General features: G+C 36.4%; 2 protein-coding genes and 1 long non-coding RNA gene across 5 annotated transcripts; 1 reads left to right on the top strand and 2 right to left on the bottom strand.

The window, feature by feature from the left end:
* The first annotated feature begins 385 nt into the window (after positions 1-385).
* Positions 386-5,215, top strand: LOC112187564 (auxin-responsive protein IAA9). Of its 3 annotated transcripts, none has more exons than XM_024326414.2 (6): positions 386-559; positions 1,884-2,555; positions 2,648-2,871; positions 3,021-3,162; positions 4,002-4,063; positions 4,841-5,215. In XM_024326414.2, the coding sequence occupies exons 2-6, from the start codon at positions 1,903-1,905 to the stop codon at positions 4,876-4,878; spliced, it is 1,119 nt and encodes a 372-aa protein (XP_024182182.1). In that variant the 5' UTR covers positions 386-559; positions 1,884-1,902; the 3' UTR covers positions 4,879-5,215. The 3 variants fall into 3 exon arrangements, with proteins under 3 accessions (XP_024182182.1, XP_024182183.1, XP_040370578.1); XM_024326415.2 differs by lacking the exon at positions 386-559 and adding an exon at positions 1,331-1,484; XM_040514644.1 differs by lacking the exon at positions 386-559 and adding an exon at positions 1,354-1,477.
* Positions 5,216-10,174: 4,959 nt separating this feature from the next.
* LOC112189116 (protein HIGH CHLOROPHYLL FLUORESCENCE PHENOTYPE 173, chloroplastic) lies at positions 10,175-13,212 on the bottom strand. The gene is made up of 9 exons (XM_024328387.2): positions 13,062-13,212; positions 12,733-12,891; positions 12,275-12,370; positions 12,066-12,181; positions 11,839-11,962; positions 11,577-11,690; positions 11,120-11,200; positions 10,793-10,980; positions 10,175-10,541 (listed from the first exon to the last, which is right to left on the bottom strand). The coding sequence occupies exons 1-8, from the start codon at positions 13,122-13,124 to the stop codon at positions 10,834-10,836; spliced, it is 900 nt and encodes a 299-aa protein (XP_024184155.1). The 5' UTR covers positions 13,125-13,212; the 3' UTR covers positions 10,175-10,541; positions 10,793-10,833.
* A 96-nt stretch (positions 13,213-13,308) lies between these two features.
* LOC112186262 lies at positions 13,309-14,418 on the bottom strand. The gene is made up of 4 exons (XR_002930718.2): positions 14,342-14,418; positions 14,165-14,259; positions 13,450-13,524; positions 13,309-13,333 (listed from the first exon to the last, which is right to left on the bottom strand). It is a non-coding gene; the product is annotated as an uncharacterized LOC112186262 (long non-coding RNA).
* Positions 14,419-15,015: the final 597 nt, after the last annotated feature.

The following is a 15,015-nucleotide window of genomic DNA, read 5'->3' as shown; positions in this document are numbered from 1 at the left end:
ATACCTAACGGGGTGGGGGGCGTTACAGCCGTAGCTGCAATGTAAACTAACCAACCGCTCTCGACCAAACCATATTTTTTATTGCCTCCACTCCCCGATTTTCCTACACTAAAATCCGGAAAATAAATATTTCTCACCTGACCCAAGAATCGACGGCTCATATTCACCAATCCCAGTCAATCTCAGCCGTAAACCTCACTCCTCCTCCTCCTGTCCCAGATCGGCGCCGTGCAAAACCAGCCGGTCCGTAAATCACAGACAAACTTTTTATTAAACCCAATAAAAATATATATATAAACCATGAATTCCCCATTTTACCCCCTGATTGAGTCCGCTTTTTAAAAAAAATTAAATTTATCTCAGGCTTCGAGCTCCTCGGCCTAAAAAAAGCTTTTGTTGCTTTCTGCTTAATGGAAGAGCCTTGAGCCTCTCTCTCTCTCTCTTCTCAGCTTTGCTCTGCTCTCATTCACTTTTGTTTTGCTAAAAATTTTCTTTGACGAATTCCGAAAGGCGTTTCTGGGTCTTGTTCCTCTTTGTCTGATCCAAACGGGTTCTTCAGGTACGTGTTTGGGAATATTCCCTCTTCTTTTTCTTCTCGAAAAGCTTTCGTTTTTTTTTTTTTTTTTACATTCTGGATTAGTTTTAAGTGTGTCAAGTTCTCAGCTTTGTGAGAATTCTGGGATCTTAATGCTGTGTAAGTTTTGGGTTTTTGTTCTGGGAATTAGTCTTCTGTGATTTCTCTGTAGCTATACCCCTTTCTGGGTTTGGTTTTGTTCAACTGTTTTTGCTCTAGTTTTGCGTTTTGGGTTCTTGGTTTGAACTTTGAAGTCAATGTGTCAAGCATTTTCTGCTTTTTGAGATTTTTAGCGGATCTTTTGAGTTACGGTATGCTGAGAAAGGTTGTCGTATTTTGTTTTCTAACTAATTAAACTTGGGGAAATCAGAGAAAGGGTAAATAAAATTGAAGGTTTTGAAGAAAAGGGTGAAGCTTTGTTCACGCCAACAAATATTGCTAAGACCCAAGTTGACCTTATTGAGTTTTTTCATTGGGGTTGTAAGGAAATTAGAAAGACGCTGTTTTTTTTTTTTTTTTTTTTTTTTTTTTGGTTCTTGTTAATTTGTTTTGTGCATTTTGTCCGAGGTTTCTTGGCTTTGGGGTGGGAGTTCATTATAGGTAGTTTTCAGGCCTAATTTTTCATTCAAGGTTCAGAGGGTGACGTTCTTGGGACTATTTAGTTATTTTTGTTGGGTTTGTTACAACTTTTCATTGGTGGTGATTTCACTATTCCATTTTTGGTACAAGTTTTGCTTATATTTCCTATTGGTTCTCTTTAGGTTTAGGACTGTCTTAGACTTGTTGATGACATAGTTTACAGTACGTTTCGTATGATTCTTTAGGGGCTCTAAACGGCAATACTCTATTGGTTTCGGTCTTGATTCTTGAAAACATTGTGAACGTGATAATTGGACTATGGTGGTTTGTGGTCAGATTCCTTACAATTATATGTTGTCTGTATTATTCATTATACCTGCAGTACCAGTTCCCACTGGCCCAACTTTTTTTCTTCATAGATCTAGTGGCTAGAGCTTTTTTATGTGTTAAAAATTGAATTGTTTTTCTGCAAGTTTCTGTTTGTTTTAGCAGAAACTTTGTCTGCTCAAAAAACCTTTATTCATGCCCTCAATTATTTTGGTGGGCCAATCTTGATGAGAAAAATACATGATGTCCAATCTATCAGAATTCCTTAAAGTCTAGTTATATTGCTCTGTGGATTTAATTTTCATGTAGCTTCCCCATTTTGTGCTGTTAACATGTTTTGGTTTGAATATTAATTTTCATCATCTGCTAATTTGCTAATCTTTCTTTTCATTGAGCTCTGCAGTTGATAATTTTGTAGTCTGATGTCTCCACCACTGCTGGGTGGTGAGGGGGAAGGGAAGAGCAATGGATCGATGGTAGCTTGTTCTCCCTCTATGGACATGATCCCTCAGAACAGCTCAGGACTGAAAGAGCGTAACTACCTTGGGTTGTCAGATTGTTCTTCAGTTGACAGCTCCACTGTCTCAAGCTTGTCAGAGGAGAATAAGAGCAAGTTCAATTTTAAGGCTACAGAGTTGAGGCTTGGTCTTCCTGGATCCCAATCACCAGAACGACAATCAGAGCTTTGCTTGCTTGATGAGAAGCCACTGTTTCCTTTGCTTCCTTCAAAAGATGGAATATGTTCCTCATCCCAGAAAAATGTTGTTTCAGGCAACAAAAGAGGCTTTTCTGATACCATGGACGGATTCTCAGAGGTGAAAAGTTCTGTATATAATGAAGGAAATTGGATGTTTCCTGCAGCTGGTTCTGATTCTGAATCACCAGAGTCTGTCGGACAAGGTAAGTTTCCTGTGAGTTCAATCAATGTGATGCTCTCATCCAGGACTTCTGGGACTCAGCCAACCAAGATGAAAGATATTATGACCAAATCTTCAAAAGATCAGTCCAATGCTACAAATGGAGCTGGCCAGAACCATGCGGCTGCTTCTAACAACAACAGTGCCCCCGCTGCTAAGTAAGTTAAAATTTCTCATGGCGGACTGTGAACCTTCATTGCACTTTGCGGTTCATTTATAACTTGTTCTGTCTGCTTTTTATTCTTGACAGGGCACAAGTTGTAGGGTGGCCTCCAATAAGATCTTTTAGGAAGAATTTAACCACCGCTTCAAAGAACAATGATGAAGTTGATGGAAAACCTGGTCGAGGTGCTCTTTTTGTCAAGGTCAGCATGGATGGTGCTCCCTACCTGAGGAAGGTAGATCTGAGAACCTACTCAACATATCAAGAGTTGTCTTCTGCTCTGGAAAAGATGTTCAGCTGTTTTACCATCGGTAAAAATTGCTCGAATTTATATTCTGCCTTTATTTCATCTTTGCTTAAATTGCTGGATGTTTGCATCTGAGATGTCTAAAATTCCAATATAGAAAAACATCATATTTTTGCCATGGAGCCAATTTCTGCCATTTTATTGTGATTTCAGGGCAATATGGATCCCATGGAGCTCCAGGGAGGGAAAGATTGAGTGAGAGTAAGCTGAGAGACCTTCTTCATGGATCAGAATATGTGCTTACATATGAGGACAAGGATGGTGATTGGATGCTTGTCGGAGATGTCCCATGGGAGTAAGTTCTGATTCAAATGTTTTGTCTTTCCATATTTCTTTCCCTCACACATTTTGTTAACCTGATTTTAGTGTAGAAGCATCGTTGCATTATTTGCAAAAAGTTTAGATTTGTATTCAAAGTTGGGTATGTTATATATTATATCATAGCACCTTCATCTGATAAAGAGCTGTAAAAATATGTGCTGGGTGCAGTTTACATATATGGTTCTCAGTTCAAGGAGGGTACTAAAATTCAGAGATATGAGATGGGATATAGTTTTATCATTGGAACTATATTGTACTTGATTGTTGTAGATGCATGTGATAATATCTAGAGAAACAGGATGTTATGATATATTGAAGCATTGTTCAGGTAATTGTAAATTCATTACTTATTCTCAGTTTATATATTGTGCATTTTGAATCATTTCAAGAACTGGATTCATTTGAGCTTGCACAAACCCTGCTTCAAATTTCCAGTCTTAACTAGGCACTGAAGTCTGAAAGTAAACACAATTTTCAGTTGATAGACTTACACATAAACGTTTGAGAATGCAATTGTAGGAAAGAAACACTTTTAAGTAGTTTTCTTTTTTGATGAAATATGAACTAAATAAAGCCTTACCAGGGAATATCTAAGATCAGGAAGATCCCAATTTGCAATAGTAATTATTAACAGGAAATGATGAGTAGTCGATAGAAGGGGGAAAAAGATGAACAAATTGTAAAGCTTTTTTGCTTTTACTATCATGTATCTTCTAATCCCCATAGGCTGTGGTAATCATCTCATATTGATTTTTCTTTCGTGATTTATGAAATGCATCTCCAATCTTAACTCCAGTTTGGCTTTATTTACAGGATGTTTATTGATTCATGCAAGAGGTTGAAGATAATGAAGGGCTCTGATGCCATTGGCTTAGGTTTGTGCTTCTAGTTTAATGATTACTCCAACTATTATTTGTGCTTTGGACTTATAATGATTATATGACTTGTGGTGAAACTATCAAATTTCATTCATGAGAATTTAAGTGTTCATGTTGATGGTATAGACAGGTAATAAGATACATGTATAGTTCTGACCAAATTCCTTTTAATGTTACTGGCTTGTTTAAGGGCCAGTCTATGATCATGTCTTTAGTATGTTATACAGTTTTCTTAATGTGGATTTTACTTAATCAACTGTGATGGCAGTGTGCCACTTCAAGATTGAAATCCAATAGGGAGGGGATCCATCTTAATTGCTTTGAATACTTAATAGCCAAAAATGATAATTTGGTTTAAGGAAAATCTCTGTTAGACACCCCAGATTTCTAGCCAAAACAGTCCACAACAAGTAAAGTTGTATTTCCTAATTTTTTATGTACTAGAATTAATGTGAGGTTGGATTTTACGCCACAAAAGATGTGGTGTATGTTAATATGTGCTAACACTAGAATATATTGACAATTGAAGTTGTCTTTCAGCTTAATGCTTAAACTGCCAACTACATTTAGCCTTGTATTTTCTTAAGAACTTACTTGCCTGTCAATTTATATTTATGTAGAGTATCAATTGTGCTAGCTTATATTTTTACATAATGTGTCAATTATGGTTAGTAATCTGTTGTATGCATAAACATGGTAGTTTTCACCTTCCGATTTCAATGATGAAATTTACTTTCATCTTCCTAATGCCTGTCTTCTTTTTTATCCCATTAGCTCCTAGGTCCATGGAGAAATCCAAGAACCGGACCTAGCCAAGTCCCCAAAAATGACTGTTTCGAGTTGCCTTATTCAAAGTGAAGATCAGAGTTTTGGGGAAAGAGTGAGCCAGCCACAAAAGTTGTAACTTGGAGGAAGAACACTGACAGGATGGATGTCGGGGGCTGGATGGCAGTATCATCTTGTCTTTGATGTTTTCATTGTCATCAGTCTGTTTTGAGTCTTGTTTGTTATGAAACCTATTAAGACTGGTTAAAATTATTAATGTTTGTGAAGTCCATATAGCCTACTAGTTATTGAAGCTGTTGAATCTGATGATTATGTTTTATCACTGTCGTTGATTGCCCTTATATAACATTCTGCATTTATCATTTCTTTTCTTTGCCTGATAGATTGGGTTGGGTTTGGACCGCGGACTGTGGGCCTGGACTAATAATATTATACACGGTTTCGGTCGTATCTGGCCTGGCCATGAAGAAAGCCTCGCACAATGTTCTATATGGGAATGGAATATATTTTAGATTCAGTATGCCCCAACTTTCTAGATACATTTTAGGATTATATTCCGGCCTTGCAAATGGGTCTCCATAGTCGGCGGCAGTCGGCACATGTTGATCAGCGAGATTCTGTTCTATTTGCTTGGCTTTGACTACCGCCCCATGTGGCCAAACTATGGTCTTCGTTGTAACCTACATATAAAATGGTAGGAGAGAATGGGGCTTGGCAACGATATTCAACTGATTCCTATTTCCTAGTTAAACAAGTAGAAGTCTAGAACAAAGAATATCTTCCATGATGCATTTAGAATTTATCTGCCCAAAGTGCAGCCTCTAGTTTCAAGGTCTGGTAGTTAATATCGAAAATATTGTGTTAGCATATTTAACTCGATAGTCAATGTACACAAAACTAGTTTCAAGGTCTGGTAGTTAACCTCGAAACTATTGTGTTAGCATATTTAACTCGATAGTCAATGTACACAAAACTCGTTGAACTCACAAACTCAATATGTTTCCTACATCACATACTAAATTGAGCACGATATGCTCTGGACTTCACCGATTCCCTTGTGCGAGATGTGTGACTACGTTCAAACGTGATGGTGGTAGACATAACTATTCTTCTCAATCCATAGCAAAATGTGTCAAAGTCCTCTTGTTTTTGACATATTCTTTGCTTTAACTTTTGATAGAGATAGATAAACTAAACTAAATTGCAAATCCAAAGATGCAAATGCAATATATTTTGCATCATCCACTCCATCCCAAAAGTATTTTGCTGGGTTAATGCCTACTAAATTGTCAATATTCATTATCCTCTTCTTCAGGTGATGCAATCAAATTCAACAACTCAAATCCGATCCATTACATACATTGACTTTTTTATGAATCAAATACTTCACTTTAATTCTTCTGGCAGGCCGCAGGAATATATTTGTAGATTTGGTACATACTTAACTATGATCTTCCATTAGTGGAAGCAATAATTCAAGAAAATTTAATAGTAGAGTGTTAACATTTTCAAGTCTAGCATTTGGTACATTGTACAAGTTAAGTGAACTTGATTAATGATGAGCCTTTTGACTTTGCTATGCAATACTGTTGACCTTTTTGGGTGGCAAAATTATTTGCCTTGTGATCATCATGTGGGTGTTTGTTGGGTCTTTGGCCCTAATTGTATTTTGATTCATAACTCCCTTTTGATTATTCTTAGGTTAATTAGTGAGTTAGTGCAAACCATAATCATGACTAATTAGCATTTGGTGTTAATTGTTAACGCCATTAACACCAAACCTAATATTTTTTTTTCCCATCATCTAAATCTAGAAGATTCCTTGGATTCATCATGTTGCTTTGATTTTTCAATCATATGAAGTGGGTAGCCCATGATGTTGTTGCTGATTAAAGAAATCATGACCCCAAGAGTTTGGATATTTTCTCCCCCATCTAGTTTAATGCAGATAGTACCAGCTAGCTTGCCAAGGAAAAAGAAGATGGTACTAGCTAGAATCCTAAAGAAAAAGAAAACTACCTACTGACACTTTTTGGATCTTTCCAAGAGGGTTGAATTATAAGTTACAAGATAGGGTGAGGTATCTGATTTATTCTGCAAAGATTGATGCAGCTAGAAATCTCTAGCGTGTAAAATCAGTCTCATGGTGCTTTAAAGCTGACAGATTTATATACTATGTGACTATATGATATGAGAAATTTGATCACTTTTTGTTTCGGTTTGTATCACAGTTTTGGAATTGTTTTCGATTATTACCTAAATTCATATCAACAATTGCAATGATAGAGCTGTGCATGTTTGCTCTTTACGAATAAATTGTCTGTGAAACACAATTTAATATTGCTGTATCCTTAACTAATTTTCTATTAGTATAGTTGCTAAACACGTATAATTTTTCATGGGTTGTATACGATCAAAAAGTTTTTTGTATTTTGTGTTTTTGATATGATCTCTTTAGTTTGAGTTAGCTATATAACTTATACTTAACAACCAAATAATAATGAATAATTCTGTCGTCTAATTGTGTTGAACCTTCTCAAAGTCTCAAATATTTATGTTAGTATCTTCCAATATATCAATCTACAACTAAATATAAAGTACCCATTAAACTGAACTATAATGCAAAAAATAAATATGAGAAGGAAGATATATTGATGAAAGTCATGATACTAATCAAAGTTTCTACCATTATAGCTATTAAAGGTGAGCCATATGTGACTCTTGTGTTGAAATAATACATGAAAGCCCATAGTATATTTGTATATACGTGAATTCCTTACCTAATATACATGAACTTGATCGAACAATATACAAATAAGAATTACGTGAATTTGAACATATGCATCCTCTTGTTCTTCATCAAAATGACTCGATCTCTTGACATGCCTCATTCTTTCAGTTCTTGGAACTCTTCCCGCATCTCATTTGGGAGCCTGGTTACCATTTTGATTCATAGCGTAATTAATCAGGCTGATTATAGTTATGTGTTATGTAATTAGAAGTTAACCATTTCGCTAATTTAGGTTCACTTCCACATTATCTGTATTTGCGTTTTGCATAGTTGCTTCGTCATGAGGTTTTGATTTTTCAATCACATGAAGTGGGTAGCTCATGATGTTGCTGCTGATTGAACAAATCATATGTATATAGTTCTTTCTTTTTTGAATATTTTCTCCCCCATTTGGTTTTAGTTTAACACTACTGCTTTTTCCCTAGGGAAAAATATTACCTAATGACACTATTTTGGACATTATGCAATAGGATTGAAATACAAGATAGGGTGTGGTATCTGATTTGAAGTGCAAAAATTGATGTAGCTAGAATTGTCTAGCCACACTATAGAGTGGTATCTTTCAATAGATCATTTGGCCTATCAAGGTGTCAGATTACCATACTCAAATCTTTGACTAAATGATACAAAAAAAAAATTCATTCACTTCTTTGTTTGGTTTGTCCCACACTCTTGAAGAATAAATTTTGATGCAATGGTATGTTGTTAGTTTGAAATGCAATCTCGGTAATTCTTTGATTAAGGTTTTCAATTCAAATCTTCTTAGGAAAATTTCAATTCATAACTAACACAGTATATGAGAATATCAAATGTAATTGTGACATATCTCTACTTGGTATATCTACTTATTTTCTTTCCAACATGTATAATGTAGTCATTTGGCATACAAGAAGTTAACTACATTAATACTTCTATTGAGATTCAAAAACTCTAAATGTTTTCCATTCATTTAAAACAAAATGCTTACTTACTGTCCTAGTGTTAATTTCGCTACATTGATTTGACTTGTGTTTTAATAATCTGCCTTGCATTTGAGTTAACCAAGCCATAGACTTACTAGATAACAACATTATTCTGCGATTATTGTCATAAAAATCGTGTTGGACATTCTTGAATATCTATTTTAATTTCTTCCAACACCTTAATATATCAAGCATATATAATCTAGTCAGTAAAGTGAATATATGCATAACAAAAGTATGAGAAAGAACATGTTTTTGTTAAACTTGATTCTGCTAAAGTCAATATAACTGTTACAGGCAATTCCATATATGACTATTTGGGGAAAAAAAGAAAACGTGAATTAACACATGAATAGCCTAGAAAATATGGATTAACAATTAAGTGAAACTGAATGATTGCGTCAAAAACCAAGTCTTAGGGAGCTTGATTACCATTTTGATTCACAACCTAATTGGTTGGGTTCATTTCTATCTCTTGATTTGAACTTAGGTAAAGTTAAATGAACAAGCATGGCTCGCGCGTGACCTACTAGTAATAGACGTTGCACCGCTATTGTTCGCAAGGTGATTAGTTTTGTCATTAGGTGGGGTTTTAACTCAAAATATCTTGATACAATTAGTATTAAATCATTATATTATAATTTTTTTTTCTTCTATACGTCTCCTCACATGTAACTTTGTCATATGGGTGCACAGGTAATAAATTCCCTCATTAGGAACATGATAGATCACTATGCCAAAAGTGGTATCAGACGACAGACAGAAACTGTTGTCTGATTTGGAGTGCCACCGTTGTAGAGGTGACCGTTGTCTGATGAAAAATCAGACAACGGTGGAACACAGTTGTCTGAGAAACATACAGACAACAGGTATGTGTTAAACGTGTTGTGTGATACTCGGCAGATGGCTCGGCAGGTGGCTCGGCAGATGCCAGGTGCAGCTGCGCTGCAGTTGCGGCGCTGCCTTCAGACAACAGTGCTAGTTTTGAAGATGTTGTATGTTGAGCTTCTCAGACAACAGACTTTTATTTTGTGTGTTGTCTGATTGATATTCAAACTTCAGTTCTTGGACTATAACTGTTGTCTGATTAACTCTCGGACAACAGAGTTTAATTGCTTCTGTTGTGTGAGTATAGATTAGAAGACAGTGATTTGTTAAAAACCGATGTATGATATGAATGATTGCAGTGTGATTTGTCCCTATTTTTGGTCATTCAAACAACGGGTAATTATCATTTTGTCTATTTTGTTGTCTGATTATTTTGAACATATCCCATTCCTGAATTAAATTGTGCATTTGATCCATTTACATACCAAATATAAACATTGCAAACCATCAAATATAAACATTGCAAACCACTAATCATTGAACCCAACATTTTAAACAAGAGAAGCATTCTAGTGCATGCCCATCTACTTGGGACATCAAAAAGCTGATACATATATATATCTATTGTTCCAAAACATGCAACACATGGTGCATGACAATGTACTAGCAGAGAAGCACAAAAAAGATGTTTTCCTTAGCAAAAATGTACCAGCATCAAGCGCGCCCGTAATTAAGGCTAGTGTAGAATATACCGCTACTGCAATAACTACATGCAGCATAATTTGTTCACAATTCATCCTGATATCACTACATATATCTACTACAAAATGGTCAGCAAAATCTAGCCTTACTCAAAATCATATTGCTTGTCAAGATCTAGCTATAGCAAACTCTGCAAGTAGTCAGCCACTTCAATGCGCACCTCATCAAGTTGCTCTTGGGTATATGAGTTCCGACTCTTTGCCGCCCACTAGACATGTATACCACAACATAAGTCATAATCATTGAAGCTATTTAAATTAAACTACTTGGAACATAATTAAACTTCTTCGGTTATATGTTCCTCTAGAAACCTCTTCCTTTTACTCCTGTAGGGGTATATATACACCTGCAATCAGAGATAAGGGTAGGGAGAGCAGTTAAAATAAACTCAAGAACTAACTTGCTGGTATTACAAGGAAATTATATGTCTGTACTTTGATTGATAAGTATCTAAATCCTAAAACTAATTTAAGGCTTTATTTGACAGTACACATGAGAAAAATATTAAATATCTGTTAGATTTTCTTCTCATTGCTGACAGAACTACTATCTTATAGAATAAACATGTTTAGTCATATTTAGCTCCATAATACTTACAGGTTAATGTTGAACATAGCTCTATGCATATTGCATAAGCATTATACTGGTACAGGATTTTGTTCTAAGACTTCTTTTCCTGTAATTCCATCCTTCAAAGTTTTAAAGTAAACATCGCAGTCCTTCTCAGGGGGTGGATTTTCAGGGTCTACTGTAAATGGCTCGCTAAATGGCATAACACTTTTAACCTGCAAAAGGAGTAGTTATACACACATGACATTGTCCAGACTCTAGAAGTTTGCGACTAAAAAGAAAGAAACTGGTGATTGATCGAACTCCAAAAGCAAATTAACAGACAAAGTACGGGATACAAGTCAAGAGTGTAACCTCAAATGTCTTGCCAGTAGCGTATGGGCTTTCTAATGCAGCAACACAAATTTGAGCAACCTCTTCTCTTGATATCTTACCCTGCATATAATATAACACATATTATCATAACATTAAGGAAAGCAGAGTATTAACAATTATATTCTGGCTAAGAGAGCATTCCAGAGTCTTTTAAAACACTTCCATGGATAAATAAACTGAAAAATGTCGTTCATCAATTCAGTGAACCATTGAATTGTTATTCCCTTGATATCTTACGTGCATTAGTGCATATATATAACACATATATGCCATTTCATTACCAACAGAGCATTAACAATTATTTTCTGTCCACGAACCAGAGAAATTCCAGTCTTTTGAAGCACAGTTCCATTGGATATTTTCAACATGAAAAATCAAGTTGCTATGAATGTTCACCAAGTATACAAGCAATCAGGAACATAAGTCCTCCATTTACCGTTATATTGTCTCCTTGGTCAAAAATGAGATCTGCTCCAGCAGGCTCCTCAGTTAATGCACAAGGCCTCACAATTGTATATGGAATTCCACTTTCCCGAATTAAATCCTCCCCCTGTTACTGACAGATGTAAGAAAATGGAGAGAAACAAAATCTGAAACTTTTCTTTTTATTTAATTGCAAGAGTCAGTTTGTGACATGTAAACAGCAGTAGAGTACTAAGATGCAGTAAACAAATAGTTCGCATTAGTTTAGGATAAACCTTCAATTTGAAAGTCAGGATAAAATCCAATTCCTTGTTCAACCGCACAGCAGGAGGTTGTTTACTTAGATCAAGTCCAGGTCTCTCAGGCCGAGTAACTCCTGCAGAGCCTACGTGTACAAACCTACATGTGAACAAAGGAAATGATGTAAAGAAAGAAGCAGAACCAAGCTGATTATGTTCAGCCATAAGAAAGTAGTTCAACACTAAGAAAAAGAGTGTCAAACCTGGGAGTTATAGGATCTTTCAGATATGCCCTTATGCTTGAAACTGGGAGCTTAAATTCCCCTTCCACAAAAGTAGGATTGAGTTTTCCATCATATTCAAACTTGCTGAACATAAGCTGCAAATTTTTTTTTGAATTTCTCATTGATAAACATGGAATAAAATCTTAAAGTGAAAGAATGAGTGAGAAAAAGTGGCAGTAGAAAATTGCCTGCAGTGACACAATATTGCTCGGGTCAAATGGTGGCGCATCTGATACAGTTTTTGCACGAAAAATAGGCCTCAAAGAAGAAAATGGAAGCCGTACCTGAAAAAAATGATAAAGAGTTTGAGATTTTATTACATTTGCAATATTTGATTTTGATAATCTTGTAATCTGAAACAATTTCTAACTTTAATGCAGGTTGAAGTGTTGGAGAAATTGAGTTTTCAAACATGATTCAATTCATGAAAAAATGTCCTAAAACAGATTTTGACAAACAAATCTGGACTCATATATCAACCCACTTTTCATAATGCAATTTCATTAGAACATACATATCAGGTTTTGAAAGCCAATTTGTTCTGCGGCATCAACTTGGAATTGTTTGCAAAGAGAACATTTTGTTACAATGATTAAAAGAGAAGTCTTAAAAACCCAAAAATTGAGAGGACCATTGTGATACTCACTGTCTGCCACTGGTCTTTTACAGTGTCAAAGCCTGCTGTGTAACCAACAGTATCCCAATCACCACTTGTCCGAACAATTAGTTTATAACGACGACCATCACCTTTAAGGCGCAGCTCTAAACCATCATATGCAGAGAGATCCTCAGGTGTTGATAGATTCTAAAAACAAGCCACAAGTAAATTAAGGAAAGCAAGAAATTTAGAATATCTTGTATCTTGACTGCCAAACTTAATATTACACTTGACAAGGACTTAGTAACTTCAGATGTCAAAAACATTCATGACTGGGTAAAAAGTTCTAACAATCAAGAGAAAGCATCCCTGTTTACCTTTGTTCTGATGCTTGTAAACCCACCGTTATTTGCAGTGGAAACAACTCCTAAAGGAGACATACAAAATATATTAAATGATTGAGTTGATGCAACCCCATATGAAAAAAATAACTACTAACTACAGTTTTCTAGAATCACCAGTAAGAAAACACTAGACAACAAAAGTCTAGAGTTTACAAAGAACGGACCTTACCACAACTCGTAATTCAATCAACTAGTGGCAGCAACCAGCAAACTTTTTCCAGAAATACGAGGCAACCAGCAATACCCTGAAATTCAACAGTCCAGCTAAATAAACTAACCGGGAAATTCATCTTTTAATGATTATAGATAAACCAGATAAATCAAATCCAAAGCTCAATTAAGTTAACTAAGAAACCAATACCATAATCTGGAAGAAAATGCTAAGGACTCGATGAACTTCCCCAACGAACTCTGTGATTGTGAGGCTATATGACACCTGCAGCATTCAAGTGGAATTACTTACTACACGCATGAATGTCTGGGTATCCCAAAGAAATTAAATAGCTACAATGCACATTAGAATAGCAATACAATGAGAGGAATCCAGATTTTCTATCCATTAAGTCAGTAGTAGGAATTTATTTCCTGAAGCCACCATAAACAGGCCATGATTGATAATTTTCCCAATAGCAATTGAAAATACATGTTTTACCGAGCTTCTATTGGAGAGAAGGATTCCACACGTACACAACAATTGAAAATACATGTTTTACCGTTGACAGTAATTCACCATTTGAGCATCTCAGAACCAATAGTAGAGATATAAAGATGATACACACGTACACAACAACAACAAAAAACTGAAATTTGCAGAACTATTGACAGAAACAAAACTCACCAGCTAACAGTAAGTACAATACCATCCAACCAGCTAACAGTAACTACAATACCATCCAAAGAAAACTCACCAGCTAACAAAACTCTGACCTATCTCTTCCCCTACTATAGGTCTAATCAATATCCAATTTCACACCTTACCTCACCCAACAAAGCAAATCACAACTGAAAATATGAATCTACGAGTAAAAAGTAGGAGTCCAAAACAGAAACCAATTAAAAAGAGATTGAGAACATACCCAAGACACAGACTTTGAAGAATCAGAAATCGAATATGTGGAAACTTTTCAGCTTTGCTGCTTGAGGAAGAGAGCAACCCAGAGTTCGAGGCTGTCTGAAAACCCAGAAATTCATGGAGATGTTCATGAGAGAGATCGATTGAAAACCTAGAAAGTCAAACCCAGACAACTTCTTACCGAGTTACAGTCGATGAGAGCGATGGCCGTCGCCGCCTCAACGGTCGAAGAGAGGGGCTGAGAAGGGTCCTCACATGCTTCAGCAGGCTCCTCACATGCTTCAGCATCCACCACAACATTCAAAACAACAATAACACAAAACTCGAAAACAACAAATACAAAAAAAAAACAAATGCACCTTACTCTTTCCAGCCAATGAATGGTTCACAAAGTTCTGATCTTTAGGTAGATCGAAATGACAAGCCACAAACAAAAAAGCATATCAAAAACACAAAAATCACCAGCAACCCAGAAACAATGAACTAAAATCCAAGCAGTACCGTCTTGTTTGAGAAAAGGGTAGTCATCAACAGTGAGACTGACGAACCAGTCCTAATTGGTTGACAACCGGAGCATAATTGACGCGCCGTGGAGCACGGCCACCACCGCCTCCCTCTCCTCCGCACTCCTCCCGCACTCTTTGCCTTTTACCTCTTCACCCTTCTCGTCTTCCTGACCCTCGCCTCCTCCTCCGCCTCCCTTACCTACGCCACACTCTCCCCACCCTCTTCTTCCTCCTCCCCCATCTTCGTCCCCCAACCCCCATATCCCACCCGACCAGTTTCTCTCCCGACCCAACAGATCCATCGCGTCGTCTACCACGACAACAACTCCTCCGACCCGACCCCTCCTTC

Source organism: Rosa chinensis, chromosome 2 (assembly GCF_002994745.2).
Source record: "Rosa chinensis cultivar Old Blush chromosome 2, RchiOBHm-V2, whole genome shotgun sequence".
Lineage (NCBI taxonomy): Eukaryota > Viridiplantae > Streptophyta > Magnoliopsida > Rosales > Rosaceae > Rosa > Rosa chinensis.
The sequence above is the reverse complement of the archived record's forward strand: the minus strand, read 5'-3'. Positions and strand labels throughout refer to the sequence as shown.